The 14,871-nt window shown below is 55.1% G+C and overlaps 1 protein-coding gene across 1 annotated transcript in view; it reads left to right on the top strand.

Moving 5' to 3' along the window:
• The first annotated feature begins 33 nt into the window (after positions 1-33).
• The window catches only part of VSTM2L (V-set and transmembrane domain containing 2 like), a 34,955-nt gene continuing 20,117 nt past the window's right edge, over positions 34-14,871 (top strand). Inside the window, exon 1 of the mRNA XM_004370354.1 lies at positions 34-154. Coding sequence (XP_004370411.1) covers positions 34-154 — 121 coding nt within the window. The remainder of the gene's footprint in view (positions 155-14,871) is intronic.

Below are 14,871 nucleotides of genomic sequence, written 5' to 3'. Positions count from 1 at the left end.
GAGGCGGCGGCGCCCCCGGCCCGAGCGCGCACCATGGGGGCCCCGCTCGCGGTGGCGCTAGGCGCCCTCCACTATCTGGCACTTTTTCTGCAACTCGGCGGCGCCACGAGGCCCGCCAGCCACGCGCCGTGGGACAGCCACGTCTCCGGCCATGGTGAGTTCGTCCTCCGCCCCCGCGGACTTCCCCACCAAACCCCACCCAGGGTTGCGGCGCTCCAACTTGGCCATCTCCCGGCTCGAACCCGTGCTGACGGTGGCGGGAGTCCCAGGGCGCCCCCTGCGGGGACTGTGGACCCGCCCCGGCTCCCTGGCCACCCTTGCGGGGACGAGGGGCACCCAGTGGGCACTCCCGTTCCCCTCTCGCGGAATCCCCCCCCCACCCCGCCACAGGCACACCCGTGCGGATACACACACCTCCACGACCACACGGCTATTCACAGCCACAGACACTCAGATCCGCACTCAACTGCTTTCTCACACTCATAACTCCTGCCCTCACACATCTCCAGACTCCTTCTCAGACACGTTCCTCACTCATAAACATACTTATGCCCAAGACGCAGGCTCTACCGCTGGTGGGCTCCCACCCTGCCAGCGGGTGCCAGGCGCACACACTCTGCCACAACTCTTGCCTGCCTGCCTGCCTGCAGACACACGCGTGCACACACACACACCCCACACACACTTGTGAGAACGCTTCGCTCGCCCACTCCCTTGCTGCCCATCTGCCTTTCCCCTTTGCAGGTTTAACCCCACACCTGTCCCTCACTCTCCACACCTGCCCTTTAGGGCACTCAGAAAGGTCTTGGGGGGCAGAGGCCTGCCCCTTGGGAACTAGTAGCCTTGGGCTGCAGCCTTCCCTGTCAGGAGGGTGGCATCTCAGGGACGAAGGCTGTGGGAGCACCTAGAAGACACTGGAAGAGTTGGAGTAGCTGCTTCTAGCCCGAGGCATGGAAGAGAGAGGGATGCCAGGTGCTTTTGTCTGCTTCTAGGGGTGGGCAGGAAGCCCCTGCCATCCTTCATACAGGGTACCCTCCCCTCCATCCTCATCCTTGGCCCCAGAAGACCAAACCGTGGGAAGTCTCAACTCCATCCACAGTGGGAGCTGGGGAGCCAGCAAGCAGCCCCAGCACTGGCTGCCTGAGTGTCAGAAGCTCCTTTTAGCCTCAGAGGAGCCCAAGTTGGCAGCAGAGTTGGCTTGTCTGAGGCTGGCAGGTGTGGGGGCTCCCCCGGCCCCTATGAGCTGGGCTCCAGTATGGGGGCTGGGTATAGATGAAAACGAAGAAGACCCTTCCTCCATCCATCCCCGCCGCCTGCGAAGGCTCCCGATTCTGGTGGGGGAGGCTGCAGCACCACCGGGGGGCACTGTGTGCCCAGGGCTGAGGGGAGGCTTGCACATAGGGCAGAGAACTGGGTGATATATTCTGATGGGAGTGAGTGAGGGGTGTGTGTGGGGATGGGGTGGGGGTGGATAATCAGGGAGGGTTCTACTAAGGCATGACACATGAGTGGGGTGGCTCCAGGGGGCCAGGGGGCTTCCAAAGCCATTTTTGGGGTCTCAGATTTTGGGGAACCACGACTCCCTGAACCCTTCTGCTTCAACCACGTTTGATAGTAACTGCTCTGTGTATCATTTATGCACCCTTCATATCCCTCATCTAATTTCTACCAACTAGGCTGGAGTGGTGGGAAATAAGAGAAGGGTTATTATGATCCTCAGATGGGAAACCAAGGCTCAGAGAGGTGATGGGACTTATCCAAGGTCACACAGGGAGTGGGTAGCTGAGCTGGGAGTGGCCCCAGGTTCTGTCAGGCAAAGACAGCGCTTTTTCCAGGACATTCATCTCCCTGTCAGATTCCCTCCCATTCAAGGGAAACTGGGAATTCCTCCCTCCCCTCCCCTCCTCACTCTGCTCAGTTCCTTGGCACGGCTGGAACTTACAGCAGGAGGGTTTTCCAAGGAAGGGCTTTCCTGAGTTTGTGGCCCCGAGAGGAATGACGACTGGGGCTCTGAGGTCCACAGTCACCCCATCCCTGGAGCACCAGACCGCAGGAACTTGGGTGCCACTCTGTCATTCCTGAGGCCCCAAGTGGGCCCCCATAGGGAAGCAGGATTTGCCCTTTCTGTCAGTCTCTGCCTACCCCCTGCTGCCAGGCATGCTGAGGGGAACTCACTGTTCTGCCAGCTGTCATTTCCCCTCCACACCCTGGAGACGTCCAGCGAAGGCCCGGAGGAGGGCTGGGCAGAGGGGAAACAGCGATGGCTGCTGGGGACTCTGGCCTCTCTCACCAACCCTCTGTGTGGCTCTGGCCCAGTGAGTCCACCTCTCTGGGGCTCCCTCTGCCCCTCAAGAAGTGAAGAGGCCAGGCTGGCCTGCAGGGGCCAGGCTGCCTTCCCCTAACCCTGCCAGGTTCAAAGTTACCAAGTAGTGGCTGCCGAGGAGCCCCCACAGGTTGCCCCTCTGCAGAGCGCAGTGCCCGCCACCACAGGAAGGGTTTGGAGCCACTCACTTAATCACAAAAAGAAACTGTTATTAATGATAGTGAGACGCAGCGAATACGTGGGTCATGTCTAGTAAGCCATTTGTGTTCAGGAGGAGAATACCAATTTGATAAAAGCTGTGTGTGCTGAAAAAGCCCAGAAATTGCTGTTTAGCAGATTGGAACCTGATGGTTTCATTATTCCTGGGTTCCGCGCGTCCTCAGCTGATTCAGGAAGTATGGCCGGGTCAGGGAGGTGTCTGTGTCTGGTGAGGGGCTGGAGTGGGGGGCTCCTGGGGAGGGCCCCACTGGCTTCAACTGCTTGGTGGCTACTCACCTCTCCAGCTTGACTCAAGCCCAGCCCAGCTGCCAGGCTGACGCCTTCCGCCTGCCTGCCCTGGGGCTGGTCACAGGGAGAGCCCACGGTCAGATGGGCTGGCAAGGGCATCTGCCTTTCTTCCCTTCTCCCTCCTACCTACTCTCAACCCACTTTGCAGAGGGCTTTCTAAAGGCACGAGGAATGAATGGGGAGTGAATGAGGCGTTCCTCTCAAGGAGGCTAGGGTGGCGGTGGCCAGTGTCTGCACCCGGAGGTGTTCAGTGCATCGCAACTATTTTGATTCTTCCTTCTTAAAAAGGGTTAGCTCATTGCCACGAGGGCAGCAGGGATGGGCAGAAAGGAAGCCGACACTGATGAACCCCCTCTTGTGTGCTAGGTGCTGCCAAGCCCTTTGCCAGTGTTAACCCACAGAGGCTGGCATCATCCACGCAAGGTTAGTGTTGGGCAGAGGAGAAAACTGAGGTTCAGAGAGGGCCAATGACTTGCCCAAAGTCACTGAGGCGGAGAGCTGGAGAGCTGTGTCTAGAATGGAGTTGTGTGTCTGCAAGTTCTGGGCCTGTCTTCTCCAGGGCAGGCTTGAAGCAGGCTTGGCCGAGTCCGGTGACAAGACCTCTTCCTCTGCACAGCCCTGTCCCAAGTGTGCTTCCTTCCAGTGGCTCAGAAAGGTGACGGTATCTTCCTGAGGCCACATGTAAATTAAAAACATGTAGCTGGACTGGACTCCTAATCCAGTGCTCTTCCCAGATCTTGTCCAGGGCACGATCTAGAGGGTATGATCTTTGTGAGGGCTGCAGACCCCCTGCCTTGGAGTCACCTAGGAAGTTAGTTAAAATGCAGGTGCCAGGTCCCCCCTCTCAGACCTACTGAGTCAAAATGTTTGTTGGTGGGGCCCTGGAATCTGCATTCTAATAAGCTCCCCAGATGATCCTCATGCAGCATGGAGTTTGGAAGCCACTGCCTTAAGTATTCACCCATCCCGATGGAAGATGCAGGGATGGGAAATCATCTGGTGCTTGCAGCTGACTTGGTTTGGTTTTACAGGGGACTGGGAGGGCCAGGAGGAGCCCTGGTGGTGCAGGCTGCTAACCGAAAGGTTGGTGGTTTGAACGCAGCAGCTGCCCCTCTGGAGGAAGATGTGGCAGTCTGCTACCATAAAGATTACAGCCTTGGAAACGCTATGGGCAGTTAGTTCTACTCTGTCCTATAGGGTCGCTATGGGTGGGAATCGACTCGATGGCAGTGGGTTTGGTTTTCGGTTTGGGAGGTCCAGGCTGGGGCAGGCATGTGGACCCTTCAAGGAGCCCAGGGAAGCCTCGCACTGCAGCAAACATCCATCCTCCCACCCCCGGCCCCGTCATACACACGCGCGCGCGCGCACACACACACACACACACACACACACACACACACACCCCTAGGCCAGTGCCTTCAATTATTAATACACCCCAATGCAGACAAAGATCAGGCTTGGCCTGGCGCTTCGTCCACTGAGTGATTTGCTGTCCTGAGGTTCTCTGTTACCAGGAGGGAGCAGCGCCGGCTGGGGAGGGGCCGGGGGCCGCCGGGCCGTTTGGCAAACAGTCAGTGCACTTGAAGAATGACTCTGGCTTTCTCGTGTCCCTTACCGAACCGTAGGTATCTCACCATCAATAAGCTGGCTAGTTTGGTGGCTGGGAGATGGAGAAAATTGAGTCCTGTCTTCCGAAGGTTATGATGTTAAAAATGTGTTTGCCTTTGTCTCAGGCCTTGGTGATTATTCTATCAATTACGCGGTAAACACTCTGCCTTGGGCTGAGGGTTTCCCGGCCTCCTGCCGGGAATTGGCCCTCACAAGCGGTTTTCCCCAAGTCCTTCACACCAATTGCTTTTGACACCTTGCCCATCAGCGGCTCTCAAGGCCTTTTCCCCAAACAAGGGGAGCTTCAGGCAGCCGGCAGGACTAAAGGAATTTGGCTTATTGCCACAGTGACAGCGGAGGTGGTGGCAAAGTCACCTGTGGCAAACAAGTAGGCAGGGTCAGGAGGAGCCGGTGGCTGGTCCCTTCTGACCCACCTGCCACCCGGGCAGGAATGAATTACGAGGCTCAGGCTGAGCCAGGGAGGCCCCTCAGACCAGCTTCGTCAAGCCCCCCTCTTACAGATGGGAAGACTGAGGCCCATGGACAAGGGGGCATTTACTCAAAATTGCCCAGGAGGTTAGTGCTTGACTTTTTGGTATTTTGGACATGTTATCAGGAGGGACCTGTCCCTGGAGAAAGACACTATGCTTGGTAAAGAAGAGAGTCAGTGAAGGGAAGGAAGACCCTCAATGGATGGACTGACACAGTGGCTGCAACAATGGGCTCAAACATAGCAATGATTGTGAGGATGGCGCAGGACGGGGCGGTGTTGCGTTCTGTTGTAGGCAGGGTTGCTGTGAGTCGGAACTGACTTGACAGCACCTAACAACAGCAACCTCCAACTCTGTACAAATAAAGAGAAAATATATAGAAGCAAGTGTTTGAGTGTTGTGCCAGAGCCTTAAATGCTGTGTCTCGTTTTATCCTCACAAGAACCTTGAGAGGAGGGCACTGCCCCTGGCCCAAGGTACAGGTGAGGAAACTGAGGCTCGGTACAGTTAGCCGACTCACCCGAGGTCACACACCTAGCAAGTGGTGGAGCCGGGATTTGACCTCCCGGGCCCATGCTCATAATGCTGTTGAGTCCCAGAGGGAGGAGGGAGAGGCTGAGGTCACACAGGGAGGAAGGACAGAGCTGGGCCTCAAGCCCACATCTGGAGACGTGGCCCTGTGGTGAAAGGAGCGTGGTGACCCCCACATTTCATGCCTGGGTGGTGTGCAGCAGCAGAAGCGGCAACTTCCGTGGCCAGAATCCTGCCTCTAGGACCTTTCAACCCCCTAGAGGAAGTTGAGCCGTGAGAGGAGGGCCATGGTGCGAATGGTGACAAGGTGCCCACACCAGGGACAGGTGTCAGAACCAGGAGAGGCAAGGGGATGTGCAGCAAGTCCACCTCAAGGGACGTGGCCATTGCCTTGGACTTGGGGGACCAAACCAGCTGTTGATTACTCGTGGGAAGAGTTTCTCAGCCCTGAAGGGAGTTTGGGGCCAGCTGGGCACACAGGAGCCTGCATTCTGGCACTGTCACCACCCCCACTGTAATGACCAGGGGCTCCAGGGCAGGGGTGTCAGAGTCCCTTGTGTGCTGGCACCCACCACAGTGCCCACCCTGGGGAGGTGGCAGGGAATGAATGAATGGATGGCAAGGAGGACAAGGCAGAAGTCTGAGGTCCAAATTCTTAAAACTCTGGCTAATTTCAAGTTGAATGGATTTTTTTTTTATTGTAGCAAAATATATATAACAAAACATTTGCCATTTTAACCATTGAATGTCTTTTTAAACATTCATATAATTTTTATTTCATAAGGAATCCTTGTTGGTGGTAGAAAAATTGCAGAATGGGAGCCCCCTTCTCACCATTACCATCCACAGCCAAAGGCATCCTGGGATGGCTAAGGCTGATGTCACCTTGCAGCAAGTGGACCCAGGCCCAACCCCTGGGGTGTGTATGAGACGCTGTAGCTGTGAGGGTAATGGGGTCCAAGGGGTTGTGTCCCCCTCCCTTCCCCTGCCCTGAGACACCTGTCATCTTCCAAAGAGACTTTTCCATCCAAAAAAAGGGCAGTGGGCTAATGGGGGAAGAAATCCACCCCTCCCCCAGCTGGTGACCCTGTGACCCAGCGCCCACCCAGCTGGTTGCCTCTGGTACCCACTGCTATGGAGGAGGTGGGGAAGGGGAGGCCAAGGGGGCCACTGGTCCTCCAGGCCCCCTTGCCCACAGTCCTGCCCCCTCCCTCACCCCTCCTCCCCTTCCTTGAAGCCATCAGAGGGACACAGCTCTGGGACTCAGCTCTCCCCTCCCAAGTTTTAAACCCTTCTTCAGGACCCCAGGGCCCTCAGCAAGATTGGGTTCTACCCAGGAGATGTTTATAGGCAGAACCCAGACAAACCTCTTACATTTTAATAGTTATGCATTTATTTTAATGTGGATTGGAAAAATATAATCAGCACATCAAAACTGTGAATTCACAGATACGATTGCTTAAGATGAGGCTAACGGGGGTCTTAAAAAAAAGTGAGTTAGTTTATAGACAAACATTAAGGACATAACAGTATGGGTGGTACCCAGGCACGTATGTAGGCATCTGCCGCATGAGAATGATTGGACTTGGGGGCACGCTGCCCACAGGGTGAAGTCCCGACTCCTACAGCCGCCCCCTCCCACTCACACTCCAGCCACTGGCATAAGAGTTGTGCTGCAGGGAAGCTTAGTCATTCATTCATTCATTCATTCAACGAATATCAAGAGAGCACCTACTGTGTGCCAGGCTGGTTTTGCCACTGGGGACATATCAGGAAAGAAACAGATAAGATTCTTGTTCTCTTGGAGTTCTCAGTCTAGGGGAAGACAGACAACCAGACCCATAATGAGTATAAAAGTGGAAGTTGTGATAGGAGTTAAGCCGGGATGATGTGCAGCTCAGAGAAGGGCATTCACCCTTGGGGCAGTGAAGGTACCTGGTAGTGAGCTCCCTATCACAGAAGGTGTGCAAGCTGGACCTGGCAGGTTATTAGCTGAGGATGTTACAGAGGGACTCCTGCCTTATTTCCCAAAGGAGTAAAGCCTGGGTGAAGCAGGCAGAGAAGCCAGAACACAGTGGGCAATTAGGAAAGAACTGTCACACAACACTTTATGATGTGCTGGGACAAGGGCCCAGGTGGGCTGAGCCCCCAGTTCTGAGGATGCCTGCCTCACACAGGAGATGTGATGGGGTGGGGGCCTTTAGTGGCTCCTTTGTGAGGGTGAGGGCAAGGGCCAGGGCTAGTGTGTGGTCCCTGGGTTTTTGTGCACCCTCCCTCTGCCTCTGCCTTGCTGGGTGACTTGGCAGGTCCCTACCCCTCTCTGGGCCTCAGTTTCCCCATCTGAACCATGACGGGTTAGCCTTGAGAATTTTTCCGTCTGTCTCCTCCCAAGCCCTATCCTTTGTCCTACAGTCGGCAGTGAGGATGGAGCTGGTGGAACGCGAACTCCATCCAGCACTTGGTACTTAACTCCCAGTGGCCTGCAGGGGTCTGTGGCCCAAAGCCCTAGCCAACATTCCTTGACCATGTTCTCTGTACCCATCACTTCCCTGCTTCTTTGCATTCCATCTTCACACACCCCATGCAGAGGGCACTATTGCCACTCGCATTTTACAGACGAGGACACTGAGGCTTAGGGAGGTGATGTTGGATGGCAAAGCCAGGCTTGAGCCCAGCTTCAGGGCTACAGAGATGCAGATCTTAGCCTGCTGGTCTGTCCGGCTTCTGGCTGACAAAGCAGGTGGTATGTGGAAAGGTGCCTCGTTCCAGGGAGCGGCACCCTGGCTTCATCAGAGTTCTCACGGGGTTATGATGGCAGAATGCGTGAGAACGCCTGGGTCTGGCCGAAAGACCACTGGTCTGAGAGCCGAGGCTCCTGGATCTAAGGGCACAGTCAGAGGGAGCAGTGGGAGCGTGTGTGTGTGTGACCCCGCATGTACCTGTCTGGGTTTTCTAGCGGGGGGAGGAGTGTTTTGGTCTAAGAGTGTATCTGGAGTGTGTTTGGGTGGGCAATTGTATGGTTTGAGGGGCTGCAGCCAGGTGGGAGGGAGCCTGGGGGGTCCTTTAACTTCCTGCCTACGGAGCCAGGCTGGTGCGCTCTGCCCTGTAGCCCTTCGTTCAACATGAACCTCCCCAGCCCCCTCCAAGCTGGTGCCTTAGTGGTGAGACAGAGAGGCTGCGGGAGCAGCTGGGAGGTTAGAGCTGGAGCCGGAGCCGGGAGGGGCCTTGCTCTGAGCTATCAATTAGGGGCCGCAGTGCCCATCCGTGTTCAGTGCTTTGCCTGCCCCCCTCTCTCTGGAGCTTTCTCTCCCTGGATCTGTTTCTCTTGTCTGTCACTCTGCCTCATCTCTGGGTCTGTCTCTCAAGATCTCCCTGTCTCTTTTTCTTTGACTATCTGTCTATGTCTTTCAATCTCTCTCTGTCTCTCTTTGTCTCTTTCTCTGTGTCTGCTGTATCCATGTCTCTCTCTTCTCATCTCCCCCACCTTCCTCCTCCCTTTCTCTCTAGAGCATGCACACACACACACACTCCTCTCAGATGGCATCTCTTAAGATCACGCATATACATATTCTGTATATCATAGTGACACCCACACAGAGCAGGCACTCAATAAATGTCAGTTGAATGAATAAAGTGAATGAATGAATGAATGGCCCAATGGTAAATCTGGAAGGGACAATGAAGCTTGTCTAGACAAAAAAAAAAAAAATCAAACCAGTTGCTGTCGAGTTGACCCTGACTCATGGCGATCTCATGCACGTCAGAGTAGAACTGTGTTTCACTGGATTTTCAATGGCTGATTTTTTAGACATGGATTGCCAGGCCTTTCTTCCAGGGTGCCTCTGAGTGGAATCGAACTGCCAACCTTTCGGTTAGCAGCAGAGCGTGTTAACCGTTGCACACCCCAGGGATTCCTTGCCTAAACTACTGGTTTCTAAGTTTTTAGGGGGTCATAATGCTCTTTGAGGATCTGATGAAAACGGTGGATCATTTCCTCCTAAAAAGGCCACATCATTTTGCCCACAGTTTCAGAGGTTCACCGAGGCTCCCAAGCCCATCTCTGGTCCCCAGGGGGCCCAGCCTTCACTTCGCCAGTGAGGGGAAACTGAGGTCCAGAGAGGAGCCAGGGCTGGCCACAGGACACAGGGCAGGTCTGGGGCCGAGCAGGGCTCATAGGGCTGGGCTCCCAGAGTCCTTCCCCTCCCCCACCAGCCCTCTTACACGACCTGGCCAGCCTCTGGAACAAATCTTTGTTCGCTTTTCCCATCAAGTCCTTGTGAGCATCTGGGGGGTGGGGGAGGTGAAGGAGGACAGTAAAACTGAGACAAGAGCCGCAGAGACAGGCGAACGTCCAGAGGGAGGTCTCTGGAGGGTCCCAGCGAGGTGGTCACTGTGTCTGGTGAAGTCAGGGAAGACCTCCAGGGAGAAGCAGGAGCCATCAGAGCTGAGAGGGGGACTCCAGAGGCCAGTACCAGAGTCTTGCCTGGCTGCCTGGCCCTGGCAGGGGGCTTCATTTGGGAGTCGAGTGTGTGTTATCTGGAAAAGCAGGTTGCAGCTGGAGCCTCCAAAGATGGGCTGCGGAGTTTGGTCTCAATCCCCGGGCAGTGGGCAGCCTGGAAGGTTTCTGAGAGAGGAAGGCATGTGGTCAGGCTGGTGTTTGGGTGGTATGGCCGTGGGAAGGAGAGAGAGGGGAGGCTGGAGGGGCTGCTAACGGAATAGGAGAAGCTGGTTTGCAAGGAAGGTGCTGAGTTTGGTTTGAGCCTCCCTGAATTTGTAACTCATGGGATGCTGGGGCTGGCCATGGTGTCCAGGGGATGGTGGAAAGGTGGGCTCAGAAAGAGATGGGAATCGGGCATGTGTGCATGTGTGTGCGTGTGTGTGTATGCAAAGTACGCGTGCACGTGTGTGAATGTGTATGCACATCGAGTAATATCCTATGTCCTAGCCCCAGGCGACAAAGCCCTGCCTGCTCTGCCCCCACTGACCTGTCTGGCCTCATCTCTTACCTCGCTCCTCCTTTCTAGCTCCCCTGACCTCCCTTCTAGTCCTTGAACACACCAAGCTGCTACCTTCATCCGGACCTTTCCCAAGCGATTCCTTCCACCTGGACCTCCTGGCACGCAGTCTTCCTACCTCTCCTGCCCCCTGGCGCTCTCCTTCATGCTCACGTCCCTCCCCGGAGAGGCCCATGTTCTCCTGGCAGAGCTTTGTGACAGCCACCCCAGAGGCACCCTGGGCCCCCATCAGTATGCGCATCTTGCAGAGGAGGAAACTGAGGCTTACTTGGAGTGGCATTGCGGGCCTAGGGCCCCACAGCTGGCTCAAAGCAAGGGAGCAGAACCCAAACTTTGTTTTCCTCCAGCCCCAGCATTTTGAGGGTGTCCCCTGGGGTCTGGGGTCCTGGCTGAATCCCCATTTCCCAGAACCCTCAGGCCTGGTTCTCGGCTGAGATGGGAGAAGGCGGAGAGCAGATGGCAGGGTGTCTGTTTTGCTTTGTAAGGTTTTAAAAAAATCATTTCGGGCCTTGGAGGCGGCAGCAATTACAGCCAGCTGGCTGGGGAGCTGTTTGCCGCCTGTCACCGGCCCCAGGAAAGGGTCCCTAATGGAGGCCGGGCGGCCAGAGCGTGCGGTAGTGGAAATAGCGCTCCAAACAAAGCCGCACTAATGGTGTCCCGGCAGAGGGGGAGGGTCTGGCTGCCGGGAAGGCCTGGGGCGGGGTCCAGGAAGGGGACTGAGATTCACCGGTTGGCTTCCTTATGCCCCCCAGAGAACTCAACAGGTGTCTGAACTCCAGCTGGGCCCTGGGAGCCCTGAATCCCCATCTTATCTCTGCTGCTCTGGCTCTGTGGCTTTGGGCGGGTGAAATCCTGTCCCGGGCAGTGGGAACAGCATGGGCAAAGGCCCTGGCGTGTGGCAGAACCTCTTCAGTTTAGAGATTCTCTGGTTCTAGAATGGTGCTCGCGTTTTAAAGGTCCAGGGCAGGCCAGTCTTCTCAGCAGGGAAAAGGGGCGGGTCGCAGTCTTGGAGAGGGGCTGGAGCAAGACCACCCAGTGGGAGGCGGCATGAATCACAGCTTCATCATCATTATCATAATAATGACCCATGGAGCCCACTATGTTCCAGACATATAACCCCACTGAATCCTCACAATACCCATTTTACAGATGAGGAAACTGAGGCTCAGAGATTTGCCCAAGGTCCCACCATGAGTAAGTACAGTTGGGGATTCAAATCCAGGTCAGGCTGACCCCAGAACCCATATATTTACTGCTACAGTCTTGGACTTCCCTAACACAACTGGGTGGGGTGGCAGGGGCTGGAGTTGGGGAGGGCACTAGGTCCCATGAAGGGGGCCAGGTTTGGCTCAGGCCAGGTCCTGGGAAGAGTGGGGCTGAGGCCACCCTGCCCTCGGCCCCTGCCCAATGGGAACCCTCAGAAGCTCTGCCCCTGAGCATCCTGGTGTCTGCCTCAGTGTCTCCCCTCCCGCTGGTCTTTCCGGTCCCCTCATCTCTGCCTCTCCCCTCTACTCTGTTCCCCTCCAAGTCCCAGCACCCCCGCCACCTCCCCCACCCCCCCCACCTCCCCCACCACCAGCCAGCTCTGTCCCTGCCCCTCCCCTTTGCCTCTCTCCTCCTTCACGATTCTGGGACTGCTCCTTTCCAGGGCTCTGGGGCAACCACTGATCTCTGTGGCTGATGCAGCCTGCCTTTGCTTCTTTCATCCACCCCCTCGTGAGTGGAAGCAGGGAGAGGCATGTGCTTGGGCTTTGGAGTCAGACAAGTCCGGGTTCAAATCCTGGCCTCCACTCAACTACTTTGTAGCCATCGGTGCAGTGGGCCCCGCACGTTGGCTTCGCAGGCTGTGCGGCTGAGGATGAAAAGAAATCACATGGCACAGACACCAGCATGCCTGCTCTGCCGTCTCCCCATGCCTGTCTCCCTGGCCCTGGTCCCTGCCCGCCCCTGGCTCCGCCCCTGGCTCCTGCACATTCCACACTTGCCTATCTCTCTCCTCTACCCTCTCACTCCCTGAAGCCCAGATGAGTGGGAAGAGGGGGTGGGAATTTCACTGGGGAAACCTGCTCAACTCCCACAATCCTGCAAGTGCCAGAGTATTTTCACTCTCCTTAAATCTCCCCCGATTTGTAATTCCACTGCTGTCTCCTTCGATATGTGCCGCTGGCCTTAGGAAGCACCCTGCCCCCAGCTGCAGGCAACAGTACCGCCCATCCACCTGCGTCAGGGCTGCCTGGCAGGGCACCTGGGCAAATCGCCCACCCTCTCTGAGCCTCAGTTTCCTCGTCTGTAAGAAGAAGAAAATGATAGTGGCCACATCCCAGGTTGTTTTGGGGATTAGATGAGAGATTCTAATGACGAAACATCTCTACAGCACATGGTCTGGGCCAAGCAGTCCGCTTATACATGTTAACCCATTTAATCCTTACAGTAACCCTGTGGGGGGTAGTTGCTATTATTATCCCCATTTTACAGATGAGAAAACCCAGGCACAGAGTCACCAGGCACTTAGCACATAGTAAGTACTCAAAAAGGTCAGCTATTTAACTTTTACTGGGCGTGGGAGTGCCCCCGCAAGTCAGGGCCGGCAGAGGACCCCCTCCTGGCTGAATGTGCTTGTGTGTGTCTAAAACTCAGGTAGTGAGTGAGTCCCACCAGGTAACGGCAGGTGTTGAGGCCCTGCTGTGTCTTGCACACTGATACAGGCTCTTCATATGTATTCGTTCATTTAATGCTCAAAATAAGCCTTTAAACAATGACATACATGGGAACTGAAGCTCAGAGAAGTGAAGTTACTTATACAAAGCCACACAGCAAGTCAGGACGAGCTTCAACTTACATCCATTGCCCATTGCCACTGAGTTGCTTTTGACTATAGCGACCCTATAGGACAGAGTAGAACTGCCCCACAGCGCTTCCAAGGCTGTAATCTTTATGGAAGCAGACTGCCACATCTTTCTCCTGCAGAGCAGCTACTGGGTTCAATTAGCAGCCAGGAGATTAACCACTGTGCCACCAGGACTTACATTCGAACTTGTAAATCTTGGACCTGTGGTCTTAGGTGCCTCGCCTCCTCCCTCTGCTCCCCAGCCCCTCTCCTCCCTCCTGGCCTCCTTCTCCCTTTAGCTAAGGGATCAGCACTGGCTGCATGCAGAACCCAGGTTAGAGGAGGAGGCTGCAGAGATGAGTGCAGCCTGGGATGGGAGCAGACGGGAGGCGCTTGACCGGGGTGTCCCCTCCACGAAGGAAAGTAAACAACTCCCCACCAGGGGCACCATTTCTTTGACGTCTCCTATTTATTCAAAATTCATGAATTCCATATTCTACTCCATAATATATTCATGTTTGTTTTAATACAAAAATAACATTCTCCCCCCATTTTTTTGTTTTTGGGGTGAGACTGCTGCCTCAGGAAGCTGTTTCCCTGGTTTGAGCAGCACAGACCAGAAGGGAGTCCTCCGTTCGTGTTTTTGTTCATTCATTCTACAGGCGGGCAGTTGAGCCTCCTCGGTCCTTCAGTGGAGTCTCCCATGGAGTCCCTAGGTGATGCAAATGGTTAACACACTCAGCTGCTAACCCAAAGGTTGGAGGTTCGAGTCAACCAAGAGTTGCCTCGGAAGAAAGGCCTGGCGATCCGTTTCCAGAAAATCAGCCACTGAAAACCCTCTGGAGCACAGTTCTGCTCTGACACTCATGAGGTCACCAAGAGTTGGAACTGACTCCATAGCTCCCCCATGAGCAAGGCACAGGGGGCCTTAAGGAGAATCAGACAGGATGCTGCCCCGTGAGCTGGACTGGAAAATTAGTAGGCTTCCGATAGGTGAGTGCCGGGGAAGGCTTCCAAGTAGAAAGTCCAGCAAGAGCAAGTCTTGGAGGTGGGGACTAGAAGAATGAATTGCAGGATTGAGTTAACGGTCATAGGAAGCCAGCCGATGTGGTCTGGTAACGGTGGTGGGAGTAGCTGCCCCCTGGTGCCCATACTTCAGGAGGACCTGCACCCCCAGCGCCTTCTGATCAAGAGGAAAGTCTCAGCTTGGTGCTGCTCTGAATTTCACACCCAGCCCTCTCCAGTCTCCCTGGCTGAGGAGACAAAAATGGAGATTGAGGCTCAGAGCCCTCAGCAGGCAACCTTTCCTGGTTAGAATTTACAAACACTGTTTGGTTTTCAGCGTGTTTATTTTTACAGTTACCCTCTATTTATGGCAAGTGATGCTGGTGTTCCGTTTATGACTGTCATAAAAGTCTCCTTTTTTAAGCTGAATTTATTTAAGTAAAAAGGGAAAGATGCTTTGAAAATAAATACTAAGTAAACAATAGTGCAGGTGGTATGGGGATTCTGCAGAAATGGTGAAGGTGGTCCCCAAAAGGGTGAATTTGGGAAACCGTCTTTCTGGGA

Source organism: Trichechus manatus, unplaced genomic scaffold (assembly GCF_000243295.1).
Source record: "Trichechus manatus latirostris isolate Lorelei unplaced genomic scaffold, TriManLat1.0 scaffold00008, whole genome shotgun sequence".
Lineage (NCBI taxonomy): Eukaryota > Metazoa > Chordata > Mammalia > Sirenia > Trichechidae > Trichechus > Trichechus manatus.
Note: the sequence above shows the minus strand (reverse complement) of the source record. Positions and strands in the feature narration are given on the sequence as shown.